The sequence below is a fragment of the Tauraco erythrolophus genome, chromosome 6, assembly GCF_009769465.1.
Source record: "Tauraco erythrolophus isolate bTauEry1 chromosome 6, bTauEry1.pri, whole genome shotgun sequence".
NCBI lineage: Eukaryota > Metazoa > Chordata > Aves > Musophagiformes > Musophagidae > Tauraco > Tauraco erythrolophus.
The window spans coordinates 15,297,199-15,318,351 of NC_141470.1; the positions used below are offsets into that span (position 1 = coordinate 15,297,199).

Sequence of the window (21,153 nt, forward strand, 5' to 3'; positions counted from 1 at the left end):
AGTTAGCCTTAAGAATGTTCAGGCCATAGAGTCCTGCCAGCACACATCCAAAGGGTATCTTATATATGATGACAAATTGGTACACTTCGATTTTTAATAAAGGTATAATATACTCTGGATAAATTTTATTAGAACAAGTGTTCTCCAAAACTAGTTGTACAGTTAACAAACTTACAGCCTTTAAGAAATAGAAGTAGGCTCTTGTTGACCCTGCTTTTCCAGGAAAAGAGGAAGTCATCAGTAGTCTCTCCCATTTCTACTTTTGCCCCTAGAGGAAGGCTATATAGCACATCATTTTGTGCTATTAATTGTAAAAGACAGGTCTTTAGTGAAGAAATTAATTACCAACTGAGAAAAGGTGATACCTATAGCACAGGTAAGCGTGATTAATTCGGTTACAAACCTGCACTCATTTCCCTGTGCCAAGACACTTACTGTTTTGAGAACAGGAGTTTGACAGAAAGCAAACACACAGGAATTCACATACAGAAAATGTAAAGGCTGTCCCTTCATCTCACAGTTTTCCAGTCAGCTTATAATATCCAGATTTTCATTTCTTCAAAGAAAAGAAAACATTAGCTCACTTCCAAGTTCATAGCAAACACTAAGTCACATAGATAGCAGAATATAATATTCGCCTCTTATTATTTCATATATAACCCTTTACTTTAAAGTGTTACCTGAAATAACATACATGGTTAACAGACCAAACAGCCCATAGAAACTATGCTGAAAATATCATCTTTATTTACAGGAACCTACTTAAAATGAACTTTAACTGTGTTTGAGATCTCTAACATCGGAGGCAGACCACAGCCCAGCTTTATGCTGCTGGGCAGAGCTTTAAGGAGGAAGATGCCCCTCACACACACACGAAGAAAGTATTTGCCACACAAAGATCTGGCTCACCTGCTTCTGGAAGAGGTCAGAAGTAGCTTTCAAACCATCACTCTCTGATCAGGTGTCATGTCTTATTACCTGTCCCACCCTTCAGGCTTTACAATTACATGCTACCCCTTGTTCAAGTGATCTCTAAAATTGCTCTTCCCGCCCTTGGTGGTGTTCTGCCAATACATTGTGGAATTCACAAAAAAAAAAAAAAGGTTTGACATCCTTTCATACTGTTTGAGTTTCTACATATATACATTATTGTCATCTTCTAGTACAGCTGGAAATCACAACTACAAGAAATAAGCAAAGAGAATTTCAGGAATATATGATGTTATTTTATAGGCACTTGTATAACCATGTAATTTGCTTCATAGTTAATCTACTGAATTCCAATAGCTGCTTTAAAGAAAAACGACTGACTTGAGTTGTATAAAAATGCTGCCTTTGAGATCCAAGAAGTCCCACGCTGCTTTACTGAGCTTGACTTAGATACTGGAAGAACCATTCCATGCAAATAGAGCATCCAGTACGCACTCAGAAACAGCTCACACAGAGCCCTAGTATTAGTACTATTAGCACTTGCTCCTTCATGATTTAATGAAAATGCTCTACTTCAAAAGAAACAGCAAATCAGATAATCACATTAGACTGCATCTCACAGGCCTTGAGCAGGCAAGCTCCCAGAAAAATCATTGGATAAAACAACAGGATTATGGCTTTTATGACTACACATTGTATTTATCACAAAGCATGGCCAACATTCACACTGAGGTTGCAAGATCATTACATGGTTACCTGTGCTCTATAAAATAGAGATGTCGTGTTGAACAGATTATAAAACTACAATATTAGATGTTATTAGCATGTTACTTTTATTATTAATCATCATCACCTATCACCAAAACATTAGTACTTCAGTGTAAACACTGCAAAACATATACGTGATTTAACAGACTGAATATTGACAGATTCAAACCCTTTGGATTTGTTATCTATCTACAAGATCTAGAAATAAGGCATATGGTCAGCAGATTAGGAGAGTTTAAATAAACAGCCCGAGTGCTTTGCTTTCCTCCCACACACCTTAACTCTGTTATGCTGCTGGATTCCTCATAGCAAATCTCGTATCTTGAGGAGGTCATACCTGAGGAAGGCTGTTAGCCAGGTGAAACATCATTCTTTTAGTTTTTTCACTTTCCTGTGTACAAAGGAAACAAACAGTAAACAGCTAGAGGGCTTAGTCTTTTTAAAAATCTTGACAGAGCTTTCTGCTAGGAAGATAACTGTGTGGCCTGAGAGACTTCATTTGTTCATGCCCACACATTTATACACAACTAACACTTTATTCCACTCAGAAGATCTTGACATAAAATTGTAGAACTGATCACATCTCTGTGACAGAAGCTTGACAATTTTCCCACACAGCCCTGTCAAAACTTCCCATCAGTAGCTGTAAACAGAATTAGCAGGGTGGCCACTTAGCAACCAAATGCTTTTGCTTTTGCAACCTTACAGCGTGGCGCCGTCTCCTTTTAGGCTGAGTGCACTCCTGTCCATGTGATGGCCACTGGAAATCCTGGGGAGGCGTTTTGCTATTCTGACTCTCCACTTCTTCAGAATCAGAGTCTTGTTGTTGCATTGAAGGAAAATGCCTATCTGGATAAATCTCCTTCAGTTTGCCCTCAAAGAATACATCTAGGCATCTTCCAGCCTCAGCAACCTCTGAATCCGGCTGCAAGAGAATAAATAACCATTCAGTGTCACCGCACACAGAAATCATCACGTATCAAAACCAAATGACTGCCCTTCCCTAATGTCTCGCCTTGGTTCTGCCTGCTACATCTCCATTAGTCTCCTGCGCACTTTCTACAGCCCATTAGTCCCTCTGCAGTTACAATGTTAAGTAAAAACCACATGCTGCTATTAAGGAACACGTTTCTGCACCTCTAAGAAAAAGAGATGTGCAGTGACCTAGAAAGAATAGCAGTTATTGTTGCTTAGGAATTTCTACGCACCTGAATTTTCCCTAGCTATTTTGCTGGCTGTGACTGGCTTCTCACAGCAAACTAAGCATTATTCCAGAAAGTTGTCCGCTAAGATGTCCCTCCTGAAGTTTAGATCTATATGTATCTCAAGTTCTCAGATCCATATACATCTCCATTTCTGTCATTAAAAACATATTTACATAATTTCCAAAGAGTAAAAGTGATTAATACTTCTGTTTATCCCAATCCCATATCTGATGTCAATGGAACCAATAGACATACCAGTGTGAAAGCTTGAAAAAGCAACCCACTGGTTTGTACCCCCCATCCCATGCATATCAGAAACCTACATAATTGAACTTTGCACAGTTCCAAAACATGAGACGCACGTCAGTCACCAGTTCCTCAGGTGCAGAATAGTGGGACTTGTCCTTTTTCTGCAGCTTTTTTCGTATGATCGACAAATCCATTGGCCTTTTGATGATCTGATAATAATGCCGAGCCTGTGTAAGAATAAAACGCAGGTATGTAACCATTTTAACTGAAACATTTCCTCTCCAGTGACTTCTACCCAAGTTTGGACAGAAGTCACTGCAGAGGATTTCTTGCATCAAGGAAGAGAGCTTGAGTCTTTTGGTGCCTACACTTGTACATCATCTTCCTGAGTGCTTTTTGATTTGAATAAAAACATACTTGCATGCAAGATTGATGTTGAAAATAGCACACTTCGGTGACTGCTCTGTTGTTTCCGCTCTCTACAGTTTATTCCCAGATATAAATGTCGTCATTTAGCCATTAGAAATAATATATGTAATATTAACAATTAGCTAACGTTTCCCCCAAGCAGTTATAAAAATAATGTGCGGGATACCGGCAGCTGATACTGGGGGAAGCAGTCTGTCAAGAGTGAATAAAAATATGTTACTATGCACTCTCTTTAAAGTTCAACAAAAGTCTTTTTCAATGGGCACCAGCTACCAGGATATCCCACTCCTTAAATCTTTCTGGGTCAAAACCTACTTGTTAAGTAATGTATTCCATAAGTTCATTGCAAGCTTTATGAGATGGAATGTTTTTTATATTGTTATTTGGATTATTCCTTCACATGAAACTTTTTTTTTCCCTCTCATTTTCCTTCTCCAACCTGTTTCATATTGTGTTCTATTGTTACAATAGTGTGAATCTACATTTTCCTTAAAATGGCCACATAATCTTGCAAATGTTGAGTACATGGATGAAACAGGAGTCTCTACATCTTCCCCTGAACACAGTCACATTACCACCTCTGGGCAAAATGCCAGAAAAGAGGGGGTTGAGGGTTATTTCTAACACAGATCTCTCTTATGGCAGTGCAATATTCTCCATGTATGCAGCAAAGCAACTTTCTTAATCACAGGAACCCCTCATATACCTTTAGTATCCTACCAGCATCTTAAATCGGCACCCAAATCTGGCCTGAGAATATTGGCCAGCATTTACCTGCCTCTGACCTGACACCTTCAAAGCACTTGAAGGAGGGAAACACCTACTCTTCCCCCTAGGAAGCAATACTGTTCAGAAAAAAAGCTAACTAATATCTTTCAAGAAGGCAAAGGAGAAACTCGGGAGATATGCCAGAGTATTCTTTGGATTCCCTCTGACCCATGCCTGTGCGGTACTTACCAGGGGGCTGACGGGTTCATGGAATGGGAGGCTCATACTACTGCAGAACAGGGAAAGCACCAGCTTTTCACACTTCTGTAGAAGTCAAATTTGAAGTACATTTTAACTCAAAACAAGTGAGTTTCACTCTTGCCCTTAGTTAATCAACCGTACTAACAACAAGGGGAGTTTTCATGTAGTCTGTGCATTTCTGATGCAAAATGGCACACTTCACTCTAACCTGGGAGATGTTTTGCCTCCTGGCATTTTTATAGTTTTGAAAGTGAGGACAGTCAAGAAACACAAAAAAAGAAACATTATGTAAAAATTTTTGTATGCATGTATCTTTCCTGGAAAGTCTTGGGAATTCATCACTATCATACTTTTCTTTCTGCACTCCAGATCTACTCCTTGGCTCTTAACTAAAACAGCAGCAGCAGTGTGGAAACAGTTAAATGGAAAATGTTTCACATTGTTCATATCCGTTCATACAAATGGATGCAAGCTATGTAGTTGGTAGTACTACATAAAAACAGTTCTGTTTAATCATTGTTAATCTGTAAAATACTTGTATTAGTCCTTGTTTTTTCACTGATGCAAAAAAATGCACTGCAAAAACATTATAAGCCATGCTGCTCATAAGCGATGGAATTTCTAATAAACTCCATTTTCTAAAGAGAACGTCACTATTCAAGACCCAGATCTCAACTACTTCTGGTCAGTTGAACCCAATCCAATACAAACAAGGGTCACAACAACATCAAGATGTTACGTCCAGTTCTTTATGGACAGAGTAGCTCAAGTCTGGAAACAGCATGGATGAATTTGAGCAGTGCTGTAGCTATGCTCACAGGCCTTGCCAAGGGGCCCCAGTGCTCCAAGAACCATTGTTGTTGCCCTTATGTATGGTGCTCAGACTAGACCAGTGCCTTGTTCTAGGCTTCATTTGTGCAAGGCCAGCTCAGCATCTGCACTCAGCTGCGTGGACTGAGTCTCACTGTCCAGCTGTCGCCTATATACACAGGACATTTATTTGGAACTTATGGCTTCCGAGTATCAGATGGACCTTAGGAAAATGCATTTTTTCATGGGAGATTTGGTAGAGGAAACTGGTAATGAGGATGTAAAGAGATAAGCTTTCATCTAGGCTGAGCAGTGCCTAAATGTCATCTTCAAGAGGATTAACTGTACATATGAAGACCGTATGATGATTTCAATCCAACTGAAAGTCAAAAAATGCCTAAATCACAAAAATGTCATTGCAACTGGCCTAAGTAGAAGTTTGAGAAGGTGCCAGGTCTTATAGAAAAAAGATTCAGTGGCAGAAAGCCAGGCAAAGTTGACTCAGGGAAGCTTGCTCTGCTGCTGAGTGCGATTTCCTTGTTTAAAGGAGAAAGGAATTCCAGATCTGCCTGTTTCATCTTTCTGTAACATGTCATTCATTTTAAAATGGACCAGCAGTGGCTAGATAGAAGAGAATTATATAACTGAACACTAACAATGCTTTTGTTGTATTTACTACTCTTTGAAACATTTGAGTAGCAACTAAGTCTGAAGGTGCCAGCAGAAATGCTCACCAATCCTCTTTCAATCATTTACCAGCAGTCCTGGCTAATCGGGGAGGTCTCAGTTGACTGGAGGATAGCAATTGTGATGCCCGTCTAGAAGAAGGACTGGAAGGAGGATCCAGGAAACTACAGGTCTGATCTTCATGCCAGATCATCTTCAGTGCCATCATGCAGCATGAACAGGGCAGCCAGGTGATCAAGCCCAGTCAGCACAGGTTTATAAAAAGCAGGTCCCGCTTGACTAACCTGATCTCCTTCTATGACAAGGTGACCCACTTAGTGGATGAAGGAAAGGCTGTGGATGTTGTCTACCTAGACTTTAGTAAAGCCTTTGACACTGTTTCCCACAGCATTCTCCTGGAGAAACTGGCTGCTCATGGCTTGGACTGGCTTACTCTTCACTGGGTAAAAAACTGGCTGGATGGCCAGTTGTGGTGAATGGAGTTAAATCCAGTTGGCCACAAGTGGTGTTCCCCAGGGCTCAGTATTGGGGCCATTTCTGTTTAATATCTTTAGCAACAAACTGGACGAGGGGATCGAGTGCACCCTCAGTAAGTTTACAGAGGTCACCAAGTTGGGCGGGAGTGTTGACCTGCTTGAGGGTAGAAAGGCTCTACAGAGAGATCTGGGCAGGCTGGATCAATGGGCCAAGGCCAACCATATGAGGTTCAACAAGGCTCAGTGCCAAGTCCTGTACATGGGTCACAACAATCCCATGCAACACTTGGGGAAGAGTGGCTGGAAAGCTGCCCAGCGGAAAAAGAACCTGAGGATGTTGGCTGACAGACAGCTGAATATGGGCCAGCAGCATGCCCAAGTGGCCAAGAAGGCCAATAGCATTCTGGCTTATATCAGAAATAGCGTGGCCAGCAGGACTACGAAGTGATTGTCTCCCTGTACTCTGCACTGGTGGGGCCACATCTTGAATACTGTGTCCAGTTTTGGGCCCCTCACTACAAGACAGACATTGAGGTGCTGGAGCGCATCCAAAGAAGAGCAACAAAGCCGGTGAAGGGTCTGGAGCACAAGTCTTATACGGAACAGCTGAGGGAACTGGGGATGTTTAGCCTGGAGAAAAGAAAGCTCATATCCCTCTCTACGACTACTTGAAAGGAGGTTGTAGTGAGGTGAGTGTTGATCTCTTCTTCCAAGTAACAAGCAATAGGACAAGAGGAAATGGCCTCAAGTAGCGCCAGGGGAGGTTTGGATTGGATATTAGGAAAAATTTCTTCACCAAAAGGGTTGTCAGGCATTGGAACAGGTTGCCCAGGGAAGTGGTTGAGTCACTATCCCTGGAAGTATTTAAAAGACATGTAGATGTGGCATTTAGGGACATGGTTCAGTGGTGCACTTGGCAGCGCTAGGTTAACTGTTGGACTCGATGATCTTAAAGGTCTTTTCTAACCTAAATCATTCTATGTTTCTAAGTCAAACCAGTCATCTTTCCAATGAAGAGACAAAGCTTCATGCTGACATCATATGTCCTTTTCTAAATAGTACATATATAGTTATTCCCACCTTCTGATCATAGTCATCTAGGCCATATTGTGCATTATAGCTGTGGCTGTAGCGTGTGTTTTCACAGTCATATTCCACCTCTGGCTTCACTGGATTACGGCAAAGTGTGCACACCCATTCTCCCCTGCAAAAGAATAAACCAAAAACTTGTGCCAAATTTTAGTCAAATAACAAACCTCAGGAATAACTGTATTTGGAAACAAGTCTCATCCTTAACTAGTATTACAATCTGAAGCCCATTGTACTAGATATTCTTCAAGAGATTTGAATCTAATTAGAAGTGTAATAATTTCAGATTCTACTCATTGCACTTTTTCTGTCACAGAGAAAAAGACAAAATACTAAGTGTTTGAAATCATGTACCAGCAGTACCTGCAGCTGCATTGATTCGAGTGCTGTTTTTGAAAAGGAATATTAAGGAAAATTAACCAACAGTTGGGTCATAAGACAAAATCAGGTCTGTTTGATAATTGATATATTTGTTATCAATTGATATGATAATTTACATATTTACCTAGGAAATCAACATTATCATGAAAGGTCATAATGTATGCCAGTACACAGGTTCTCAAACCAAATGGACATAATTTTGCACGGGCATAAATGTCCCTCCTAGCAGATTCATTTTCAGAAACCTCTTGAAGAATTTCATGAAGGCAGTGATGCAACTTCTGCAACATCAGGGCCTGAATAACTATAGATGAAGGTATGTTAAAGAACTGAGTACAGGAATTTAGTTAAGGGAGTTAATTTACTTCATTAGAAATTAACTTTGCCTAGGAAGTTTATTTTAAAATGAAAACTTGGTTTTCACAGTGTTTTTAAACTAGAGGTTTAATAATGACTTAGCTATTAGAGAAAAGAGTGAAAGTCAAGAGATGGAAATTCCTGCTTTTTGAACAGAAAGTACAAACCAGAATCTCCAAACTAATACCTCACAACATATTTTTCTCAGCTGAGACAGTTATGTGGGCTTGGCACAAGTGAAGCAGACTCTGGTCCCAACTAGTAATGATTTGTAACAGAATTCAGAATTATACACTACCAGTGATGCACATTATTCAGCCTTACTTTCAAAGTTTGGTATATGGACGGGTACCTAATTCTGGCTCTTGATCACATACAATTTGTCTGTGACAAGCTGCTAGGGAATGTAAGTCTTAGGGACAACGGTGTCCTAAACATTTCCACAAAAACACCAATAATCCTAAATTTCCCATAAAACTGGCTAGAAAACTGAATAGAAACTCACTGATTGCCCTTTCCTTGTGCTAGTCACTGCTCTTGCAGAGAAGAGCTGACATCTACACCACAGATGTTACATGAGAATTAGGATTTTATTTTTCTCCAATAAGCTGTAAGAATGTTTTTAAAGCTCAGGTCTGCCACCTCCTTTGTTGTACTGGCCAGCTAACTGCATACGTGGTTGGAAACAGCTTGTTAAGAATTTATCTAGTTCCTAGCATGTAAGACAATTCTTCCCCTTGCAAGAAAAGTAACAAAAAAGGCAAGTGAGAGATGCAGTTCTTGCCTTTGTATAAGGTTGACACATACATCCCTGAGGACATATTCTGCCCTAAGGCAGCAAGCAGAAACTGAGCACATTAGCAAAATGTCATACATACTCACACTGGAAAGCTAAGCAGGGCTGGAACATGGCAGGAGAGATGGAAGACCTTGGGGCAGTGATCACAGCACAACAGTTCTCCTCCATTAAGACACACAGCACAGAAATCCTCATTTTCAATTGGATTGACTTCCTGAGTAACTGGAGATTTTTTCATAATGGAGATGCCATTGCTGAGCTTCTGATCAACAGACGGAGTATCTACAGGAGGAGATTGTGTCTGTCCTGCAGCCTGGGATATGAGAAATTTTCTATCCTCTGAGTTCTCCTCTTTGGATTTCAGTCCTTCAGGTGGACTATCTTTATTTATCTTGAAGGAAGAAAAATCTGGGATCACACAATCATCATTTCCATATACAGGCATATAACAGCAGTGATTATCTGCAGACAAAATAGCTTCTCTGAAGTGAAGTCTACTGGAGAGGGCACTGGGGTTCAGCAGGCCCACACTCAGCTTGTCTGCCACTGGCTGGCCAGGTCACCTTGGTTGAGTCAGTTCCTCCACATACCACAATGTAATAGCACTGTGAGAGAGCTGTACAGATTTCATGTCGTAGATCATAGAAACAGGATACTTTACAACCTTATTTGCAAATTTTACAGTAAACAGCCAAGAAAAAAAAAAAGTATAACTTTTTTGTTCCACCTAGACGTTCCCATTTCCTTCTGCGGGAAGTTCACACTCAAGGCTTCAATAAAGCAATAGAAAACAAAGCTTTTAAAAATCTATTACACTCTGATTTCTAAAATCGGTTCCTATCACTCAAATATGCATTCAGGTCAGTATCAAGCTATTTATCCCATATTTGTAACTAGACAGACCAGTCAGGTTGTTTTGCTAGAATACAAAAACACTACGGCTATCCAATCCCAGAGACAGACTTCCAGAAATGAAAGTATCAAGGAGCTACACAGCAAACTAAAAGCTGCATTCTCTGTTACTTCAACTCATAACAGAAGTGTCTGAGGGTGAAATAAATCAACAGACTTGCTTAGTGTATAATAAGTTCAGAAACTGTGGGTACAAGTCAGGGAGATGAAGGGGAGAAGGCAGGTAAAGCCTCAAGGAAATTCCACTCACCTTTATAGACATACTTGAAGACCGGGTCCCACATTCCATTATCAGGAGGAAATTGCCCTCCTGCTCATTGTCCTGTGGCTGGAGCTTAAACACCGGGAGCTCCCCTACTTCTGATGTACATATTTGCAGACGTTCCAGTCGCACATAGGGGATCTTTTGCTCCTTAGGACCAGCTCTACAATCAAAACGACACATGGTTGAATTCAGCCATATTTCACAAAATTCTCCTCCCTACTCAGATTTGTCATTTTTGATACACTATTTTTGTGCTCCTTTTTCTTTGTAACTGTGACTCTGCTGGCTGAACACCAAAAATCTGGACATTTTTTCACACGCTGATTCTTTAAGCAATGTGAACGCAATCACTTTAAACTAATCATATGTGTCAATGCAATATGAACTTCTGTGTTAAAACTTTTCCCCGCTCTGTATGTTTTTGTTTTAATTATTCCAATTTCAGTCATACTTGATACTTTTTAGTGTGGCTGGGTTCAAGCAGGAACATAGCACATCATCAACTTTACTTTAAAATATTATCACTGGAGTAGCTGAAAACAAAATTTTATTAAATAGTTGTTAATCTTGTTTCCATTATATATTTTAGGTTTAATTGGGGTTAAACAGTTTCTAATCATTCAAGTGAGATAAGTTTGCAAATATTTATTCATTCTGGAGAATTACACAAAATAACAGAAATACATGAACTCACCACTTCTTTTAAATCGTTTTCAAGATTAAGAGAATATTTTACAACATCAGAATTATTATCTATAAGGAATCTTGCATTCTTTTTAACTTCTCCATTATCTTTAAGTACGACAAATTTTCTAAATACATGCATAAAATTTCATGGCCAGTGCTTTTCTATAAAAAAATAGTCTGTTACCTGACAGTCTGATTGCTTTTCATATCCATTTCAAAATGTTCCTTTTCACAGTTATTGGAATCTGGAACAGAAGATAAGAAAATGAATAAAATATTTATAATATCAGAGTCAGATTAGGGTAGAAAGTACTTCAATATTCATGTACTTCTGACTGGTGTTTAATGTGATATTATAAGTGAATTATGGAATCATTTCATCTATATGTATAGAAAATGTGTATGCTATTTTCTATTTTGGGATACAGTCTTTGTCTTTCTCTTTGCTTTTAACTATAGCTTCTGTATTGAATATCAGGAGCCTTTCCAAAATATTTTGTCAAAATGGTTACATTCCCAAGGAATTATAAATGTACACAGCCATGCCACATTCATGCATATACATGGAACATGAGTAATCCTCTTTGCTATACAGCCTTCACTTGAGAAAAACAGACCTACTGAGGTCTGAACCCCTGAGGCTCAGGAAGTCTCTGCTGTCTCCTGCACCATCCTAAGAAGCTTCTGGATAATTCTAGTTACCTGAAAATAGGAAGGAAATTGTGTCTCAAATCTGCCAGTAAGGGATAAAAGCAACACTGTATGATTCCTTTCTGTCCTCCAACATATGTAACATAAACATGAATTCAAAACCATCCATTATATAAGCGTGCAAGTAACTGTGCCTCTTGACTGATGCTAGACACAAGAGTAACGAAACAACTTCAGAGAGATGGGATGGGGTAGTGAAGAATGCCCCAGCGAGTGCCCTCGTAAATACCAGTCCACCGACAAATTTCATAGTAACTCCTTCTTTTGTTAGGAATTAGTTTGACATAGACAATACTAACAAGAAAACAAACCAAATATCATGGCTATCTGGAGATAAGTGAGTGCCAGGAAAACATGCTTTTTAAAAGAAAATCTAGCTCGGGTCAAAGGTACCTAACCCATGGCTCAAAAGCAGTGTGCCTCTAAGATACCCTGTTGTTCCCAGCCACAGGAAACACAATACAATCAAGACTGACAAGGAAAGGTGCATTTCACATCACTACTAAAGCGTTATTCACTTGTGATTGTTGCTCAGGTGAAGGGTAGTAGTCATGGCTCTGGACAGAGTTACTAAAGGGTGACTGCACACAGGGCTGAAGAAGCAGCTCTCATTGCACACTGTCAAACTGGACGATGTTCTAGTGGTGCTGGGTTCCTAATATTAATCAACATTTCCATCGCCAACTTGGCTCATGAAATAACAGCACCTATGAAATTTGTGGAAAACACCAAACTAGAGGGATCGCAAACACTGTGGAGAATGTTTACAATTAAAAAATCATCTTAATACAGCAGAGAAAAAAAATATTCTACATCACTAAGACTAAATTGAGATAACTGTAAGTATTATGCTTATGAAGGATGAGACGAATGTAATCACAAAGCAAAATAACTAGGGAACTGTTCTGTAGAAGGAACTACGAGTTAATGTGGACCATTCACTGCATGCGCGTCAACCACGTAATGCTGCTGCTGCAAAACAGGCGAATGCCATCCTGCAGTGCATCACCAGCAGTGAGGAATGTAGAAGACAAGAAGTTGATACCCTGGCTCCGCACGGCACCCCAGAGGCCTCAGCTGCAGCACTGCATTTGGCTGTGGGAAGCACTCCTTTATTGCAGAGAACCCAGAATAGCGCAGCAGGAATGAGGTGGTTTTGAAAAATCACAATCCTGACCCATGAGGAGAGACTAAAACCATCAGATTTGTTTAGTCTAGGAAAGATAAGGGGAAGGGAGGGTGTTTACACAAGCCATGATAGGAAGAAAAGCGGCTGTAAGAGGGAAGATGATGAAATTATGTACAATTTTTACCACATCCCTTGGGGCTAGGATAAGAAGTATTCTGTTGTAAATTAAGCTGAAATGTTTAGGTTTGATATTAGAAAAGGATGAGCCACTGGAGATATATATGGGAAGTAGTGGGGTTTGGCAGCACAGCACTGCTGAAGCAGTAAGTCCTGCGGAGAGCCACTAGCAAAGGTCGCGTTTCCTGTGCAGCAGAGTTGATGTCTCTCACTGGTGCACACTGCTTATGGTGACCGTATCTCCTCAGGTCTCCTCTCACTGTACGCCTTTAAACAGTGAGAGCAGGATGGGAATTGCTCACTCCTGATCCTCCCTCGTGAAAAGGGAGCAGCACCGAATGCAACGCTCTAGTCTTTCCACCCTTTTGCATAACAGGAGCTGTGCTTTGCAGAGAGCAAATTTGTGGCATCTGTCATAGACTCTGTATATTGGGGCTGCTCCCTGTGTGTAGTGTCACAAGACCCAAACCAGATACTACAAAACTTCTCCTCTCGGAGGCACTTAAGCCTGACTGAGGCACAGCTGTTTAGGGGTGCGCCTGATTCTTACAACTCACACAAATGACATGGCGTAATTGTCACAATTTGGCGTAGTACCTATAAAAGAAGACAAATACATTTCCTTGGCTCGCTGAGCTAGGCTCCCTTTGTAGTAATTAGAATTCTCTGAATAAAAATACAGCGCAGAGATAGAAATACTAATTCTTTTTTTACAGAGAAAAGCAGCCAAATATTGGCATAAGTCACGGGATAACAGCTTGATCCAGCAATTTCTTGCTTGCATGAATAGTCCCATTGACTTTTAGAGTTTGCAGGAATGAGGCTTAACACTGCAGCACAAGGATGCTGGCAATTTGCCCATGAAAAGAGTTAAGTAAGGTCTAATTCTCCATTAAGGCTGAAGAAATAGGCCTTGGCTGAAGGGAATGTTCCACAGTAGACAGAGCCAAGCAAAAGCACATACTGTGCCATATATTAACCTAACAAAAATTTGCTATGCTACCGATGTGAAGGACTTAGCAGAAGGCACATTACATTTCAGAAGTAATTTTTTTTTAATTGAATTTGGAGTCTTCAATAGTCATAACTGCAGGTCTCATTAACAGGAGTGCTTCTAAGACAGCTGATACTCCAGGTATTTCACACAGATACACTTGTTTCTGTTTCATAGATGAAAGGTGTTACAAATTCAAGGCACGTAATTTCCATGTTTTTCCTTCACAAATTAGATCAAACACACTTTTCCATTGGATTAAGTACTCTAATAATTTGAAGCTTCTTGGAAGAGCACGTTCATACGTAAGCACATTAATAAGCATACTGCTTTGCAATGCTTGCAATGCACAGTGCTAAGAAAGAAAGAAAGACCAAAAATCTAAATGAAATAAAAGCCTGGTACCTTCTTCGCTTCTAAGTTGTCTCATTCTGGTATTCACAGACAGGAAAGAAGTGCTGCTGAGCAGTTCAGAAGGAGAAGTGCAATGTTGAGATTTTTTGATCGAAAGATTAATAGGTTCTTCCAGCACTTTTTGCATAGAAAGAGTTAATTCATTAACTACATCTTGCCCAGCAGTAGCCAAGCTGTTTTCTAGAGGATGATCAATAGTATTGAAGTCTTCATTTTCCAGCTTCAGGGGGGAAAAAAAATAATTCAAATTTTATTGTTAGTTTTCTTTCTTTCAATCTTAAGAAAACAATTTGTAATCAGTCTTCAAATACCAGATAAGCAAAACTTTACTTACTGAACTAGCTGCCTTTGACTGACTGATTAACAATCATAGAATCATAGAATGGTTTGGGTTGGAAGAGACCTCAAAGATCATCTAGTTCCAACCCCCCTGCCATGGGCAGGGAAACCTTCCACTACACCAGGTTGCCCAAAGCCTCATCCAACCCGGCCTTGAACACTTCCAGGGATGGGGCATCTACAACTTCTCTGGGCAACCTGTTCCACTGCCTCATCACCCTCAGAGTGAAGAATTTCTTCCTTATATCTAATCAAAATCTCCCCTCTTTCAGTTTAAAGCCATTTCCCCTTTTCCTATCCCTGCATGCCCTTGCAAAAAGTCCCTCTCCAATAACATGTGCTATCAATGAAAGCAGATTCCCTTTCAGCAGAGGAGCTTGAGTAATTCCTACCTTGCACTTAGTGCTGCCCTGGAACGCATCACCCGGTGCATGGCCAGCGGCAGCCTCAGGGCCCAGGTCACTTGGAGCTCTGCCCAATGCCAAGCTGTAGCTGGGCACCGGCTCTGATGGATTATCACAGTCACAAAGGGTGTTTGGGGACGGGCCGAGTGTTACAGCGGCTGCACTTTGCATCTGTGGATCAGCCGAGCTAGACAATCTTGTTGAAGGTAATTCCATTTCCAAACTGTTTGAAAAGCCCACAATGCTTAAGGATGCCGAACGCTGGGAAAAGTAAAAAGGAAAAAAAACCCTCAGTATGTTAATAAGCTTTTAAGCAGAAAAATTTTACTGTTCTTTCTATAATGGATGAGATACTCTGTTTCAGCTATACGTCATCAACCAGTTGTGTCATGAGGGCTTGAAAGTATCTATTGTAATCTTATACCATTTCCAAAAGCTTTAGAGTTTCCATCATTAAAGCTGAACATTGGAAAAGGAGACACCTAGGTTACTCTTCTGTGATTTACCAAAAAAAAAAACCCAAAACCACACCTTCCTTTGATTAGTCCAAGAGATCCTGATTTTAAACTCCCCACAATGAACAGAAATCTAAGCATGTAGAATATTGAACTGAATCATTCCTTTGTATAAGGATTGATTATAGCTTCCTACTAGCTTCCGTTCAGAATAAATAAGATTCAGATCAGAAATTTTATCATTTTATTCAAAAATCATCAGATCACTTTATTCAGAAAGAAGATTCAGAAGAAATAAGATTCAGATCTGACACAAGTGGATGAAACTATTATCGTTAATGATGCTGAAAACTTTACGCTAACTAGTCTGTCCCATTAAAACCTAAGGCACTTGTTCTTTCAATACCATAGTGTAAATCCATAAACATCCTACATGTACTAATAAGGAAAGGATGTACATGTCTAGTTTCCAAAGAAAGGGAATGTTTACCAAAGTCTCTGAAATAGTTTCAGCAACACACCTTTTCTACTGTCTCATGACATGTCACTGTCAAAACCTCCAAAATACCGTTATGCAAAACAAAGCAAATCCACCCATCTAGGTGACTTCCTTAGGTTGCCTTACATCCAGGAATGTGTGACTATACTGAACTCAGGATGCTCTTCTAGCGTCCATATGAAGCAAATATAAGCAGTCTTAAGAAGTATGCAGATCTGTGTCATTTGAATATGCAATTTTTCATTCATTTCATCATAGCTCATTAGTGTTTCACCCTTGATAATTGACTGAATAAATCCTTTTCAGTTGACTACAATACAGTAAGTAGCACTCATTGTAATATAAATCAAGACAAAAGAAATGCGTTGATTGCATCTTAATTAGAGTTTAATTTCACTGTAGTACTTATTTTTCTGCTAGAGGCCTGTGACTTAGAAGTGAATCTGAGACAGGACCCATCTCCTAGATTTAATTAGTATTTTTCTTAACTCTTACTCCATTGTGGATTTTGATACTTTTGTCCATCTTAATCAAACAGTGGTAAAGACAGTAGTCTAGATCGACCTGTCAGTTGTGTCTGTGTAAACCCTACATAATGACTAAGATGTCAGTCTTGAATTCCTCTGCTTGCAATGCATATCCTGTGTGCCAAGAGAACACTCTGCCCACAGACATGAATTTCTACCTAAGGATGTAATTTAATTTCCTTTTCCTCAATTTGCAATAGACTCTACAGTAGGAGCTTTGCCTAAACAGTGACCACTTACATTCAACAAGACAAAACAGCCTGCATTTGAGTCGGAAAGAGGTCAGCTCTTCTGCAGTGCAAGGGAAGGTTTGTGCCATTCTACCACACAGTGCTCTAGTAAGTCTGTTTCAGACAGTCCTTTCATGCAGAAGGCACCCTGGAGAGTACTGGGTCTCTGCAGCCAGGGCATTGGTCATTTTCCTGCTCTTGAGGCAAATGAATGTCCCTGAATCTAAGCTTTCTGAGCTATAACTTATTGGAACCAGCTGGAACTAGTCAAGCACATTCTTCCTACCTTACATTTGAGCTGAAAACTAGAACACAGCAAATGAGGAAATGCATAGTTGGAGGCACAATTTTCCATATAATTCCTAAGAATGTTCAGGTTTCAAACCAAAGAAATATACGTAGCTTAGAAAGGAATCCAGCTTTCATAGTCACACATCCTAAAGATGTCTGCAAAGATCAAAAATGTTCATTAGCTGTCATAATTTGCTTGTGACAGGTTCCTGTACATGCAGGGACAAACGTGGCCTATCGAGTACACATTTTCCTTTTCATTCCATCGCTCTTTTTATCACAAGCCTTTCTCAGATGACAAGATAAACATTCTTATATCACTTACACAAAATAAAACACATAAGCAGAATCTGTGCTTGAACTGAACAGATGGACTGTAATCAGCCTTATCTTTTCTCCTTATTTCAAAGTCCATTGTGAGCATTAATTAAGTCCCTGTGAGGGAGTTAAATATTTATTTAGCCAGATTCTCAAAAGCACGAACCATCCACAAATTCATGTCTGAGTCAATAGGAACTACTTAATGCTGTGCTCCTCTGGAAATGGGCATGCTGAGGCACACACGTGGTAGGCACATCACCCAAAGCTGCACAGCAAGTTAACTGGAGACCTTGTGGCTATTCACTTCTAACCACTACACGCATCTTCTTTCGCTTATGTTACGAGGGTGTGCCATCACCTACTACGTATTGAGACCTGACCCTTTGAAGACCCATCTGTGTGTAACTGTATACACCACAGGCAAAATGTTAGCCCTGCTAAGACAATGGTAGGATTACTCCTGGCTTCAGTGAGACAAGTTCACTTACTGGGAGTAAGTGGGATGACTCCTACTGAAGAAAAAAAAAACAGACACATACGCATAAGATTTTGTTACAACTAAAATTTTTAGAAAGGTGAAATTCAATTGCATTACATGGCTATAACTTTTCCTCTTCTAGCTAGCATCAGTTTCTTCAGAGATCTTTTTAGATTATATAAGCCAATATAAAACCTTACTCTTGTTAAAAAGAAAAAAGAATAATGAGGCCATCAAACTGCCATCTGTCTTTCCCTTGGGGCAAAAGTTAATTTTGTGGTTATTTTAATGATGAAGCAACATTATGATCTTTCAGAGCAAAATATTAAAACTCACAGTTAAGAACAGACACATTCCATTCTGATCCATGGAGCTGCTGTCAAGTGTGAAGTGAACAATGCACTGGGAACAAGGCTCATTAATAGCCTATTAATTCACTCCCTAAAATAATCATTTCTTTTGCCATTAGCAAAAATTTCTCTTTTCCCTTGACAGTTCTGCTAGTTTTTGCAAATGGGATGCCTTTAAAGAATTGATCTCTGTTTTATAAAAGCTCTATTGCTTTTACATTGCACCTTTTGAACAACAAGCAGCATTAATTATGCTCATGGGTAGAGGGTGGCTTCAGCTGTAGGTTAATTTTGAAACTTTTGACATTTTAATGTACAGCCTGGCACATCAAACTACATCTGTGTCATTATAAATGGAATTCTTATTGTCTCATAATTAATTTTGGTCTGATGATCCTTATAATATAATGGCAGCAGCATCACCACCCCAAAATGACTTCTACCACAAATTTCACAGCTATGGTAGTGAAAGGTAAGAAGAAAGAACATGCAAAGTGACTTCAGAGAACAAAAAATAAACATATTGTTCAGTTCAAATATTTCTTTGATCACTGTTGCATTTAAAAAGGTCCAGTGTAAACATGCAGCACTAATACAGAAGAATTCTGAGAAGCAAATACTTACCTTCAAACACTGGGATTAGGATTTGTTAGGATTGTTTTGGCAAAGTCTCAAGGCTGTTGACATTAAGTGTCACAGATAAAGAAAGATAAAACTAGGAACCGCCAATTCTCTTTGCTATAAGAGAAATAACACGCTGCAAATGGTTGCAGAGTAATGAACGGCTGCTATTAAGTGGAGCAATCCCCCTGGCAGCTCATTATGCTGGGAGGTTAAACAAATGTACTACTCCAATCCAGTTGTTTAACTCACCGCACACAGCAGCACCGATAACACAGTCTACACATGCTTCCTATTCATATTTCCCAATTTCAGAACAGAATCCAAAGGATTTCCTTTCCATTTTTATGAGAAAAAGAATCCAAACCTTCCTTCACATTTTGTCTGAATACTGGAGCTGGCTTAAAGCGGAAGGAGAAAGAGATTGTACGGAGCAAGCAGCATCATGTTTTATTTATCCTTTTTTCCAGGTCAAAGGAAAGGGTTTTGTTAAATTAACGTTCTGGGAAATGTACCTAATTGCATTAAGCATGAATGCATTTGTGCTATAAGCAGCTCAATTCTTTAAAGTCAAAAAATACCCTGATACTTTAGGAATTTGCAGGACCCTAAATTCCAGGCTGTTATCATTATTTCTTTCACCTCTAATCCCCCTAAAATTAACAGTAATTAGAAAATAAACCTGCAACAACAAACCACCCTGGTCTCAAGCTCAGGTTCAAAGACCCAGGAATGGGTATTAAATTATTATTACTTTCAGTCATTAAGTAATCACAACATGCTCAGTGCAATACTAACAAGAATAAAACCTGATAGTGTGCCCACCAACCCCTCTCCCACAAATTTCACGTGCTTTTAAAGAAAAAAAACCAACAAAAACCAAACCATTAGTTAAGCACTTGCCACCGAGATGGAAGAGTTGTCATTAATAAAGCTAAGGACAGACATGGTGGGGCAAAATGCCACCTATAGAAGACAGATCAACTCTTCTCTCTGATAATCCCATAGTAACAGCAGCGTTGGCATGTCAGAGCCTAGAAGTTCACATGCATCATGTCCCAGGAGGGGCTGAGAGGTTCCATCACGAACCGTCACTATGTTAGTCCTGCATGAAATGCCATCACTGCATGTAATTGGAATAAACCAGAAGCCCCTCTCAGAGTGCTCTCGAGAGTGCTCTTTGGATGGCATGGAATATTTTCTAGGATTTCCCCGTTTCAGGTACTTTATGGTGCTTGAAACAAACAGAGCTCTTGAACTAAGAAGCTGGAAGTTATTGCAAACAGCATTCGCAAATAGCATTACAGTGCTATACAAAATTTCCATGTGCTTGCACCTTGACTACTATTCCTGGTCACCCTGACTGAAAAAGGGCTAATCAAAGCCACACAATATACAGAAAATGGCTAAAGACATAAAGGACCAAAGTATAGAACAGCTTCCATGAAAAAAAATACACTATAGAGATCAGCAATCATTTTTCGGCTTCAAAAAGAAACGTTTGAGAGGAAATTCAATGTAAACCTACAAAATATGGATATTATGAAGATTTCATAGATTTCTAGGTCGGAAAAGACCTTAGAGATCATCGAGTCCAACCGTCCCTAATCCCCATTAAACCATATCGCTAAGTATATGATGATTATATGTATATATAAGATGGTGAACACAGAACAATTATTCACTGGTTTTCCTAACACAAGAACTAGAAGATGTCCTACTGAATTACCAGGCAACAGACTTAAAGTAAGCAAAGAGAGGAACTTCTCATGCAATACAAAACTCAGTTGCTGCAGAATGTTGAGGAGACAAATAGTATTAAAATGGACTGAAAAAATTTGATTAGACACATTCACAGAGGAGGGGTCCACAAAGAGCTACAAGACACAATTATCTGGGTACAACCTTCAGTTTGGAAAGTCCCTAAAGTGTTGATTTTCAGAAGCAGGGATAGCGTATCATCAAAGGATCAGTTTATATTTGTCTGTTTCTTATTCCCTTTCCTAAGCATCTGCTATTGGCTACAGCTATAAATGAACAGATACAGCCATTCAGCAATAATTTACTAACACAGGGATGACATATTCAGAGATTTATTTTGAGCAGAAGGTGAAATAATAGCTCAAGGGGAGAAACCCTAAAAGGTTGCTAAGGAACATAACCCATCCTGAGCTTGACAAACACTGTTGAATCTATTCGC

General features: G+C 39.6%; 1 protein-coding gene across 1 annotated transcript in view; it reads right to left on the reverse strand.

Moving 5' to 3' along the window:
* Window positions 1-2,029: 2,029 nt before the first annotated feature.
* The window catches only part of TRIM66 (tripartite motif containing 66), a 53,792-nt gene continuing 34,668 nt past the window's right edge, over window positions 2,030-21,153 (reverse strand). Inside the window, exons 11-20 of the mRNA XM_086613407.1 lie at window positions 15,170-15,442; window positions 14,430-14,658; window positions 11,198-11,258; window positions 10,312-10,486; window positions 9,233-9,540; window positions 7,604-7,727; window positions 4,539-4,613; window positions 3,227-3,379; window positions 2,405-2,623; window positions 2,030-2,089 (exon numbers count right to left, since the gene is read on the reverse strand). Coding sequence (XP_086469533.1) covers window positions 2,030-2,089; window positions 2,405-2,623; window positions 3,227-3,379; window positions 4,539-4,613; window positions 7,604-7,727; window positions 9,233-9,540; window positions 10,312-10,486; window positions 11,198-11,258; window positions 14,430-14,658; window positions 15,170-15,442 — 1,677 coding nt within the window. The remainder of the gene's footprint in view (window positions 2,090-2,404; window positions 2,624-3,226; window positions 3,380-4,538; window positions 4,614-7,603; window positions 7,728-9,232; window positions 9,541-10,311; window positions 10,487-11,197; window positions 11,259-14,429; window positions 14,659-15,169; window positions 15,443-21,153) is intronic.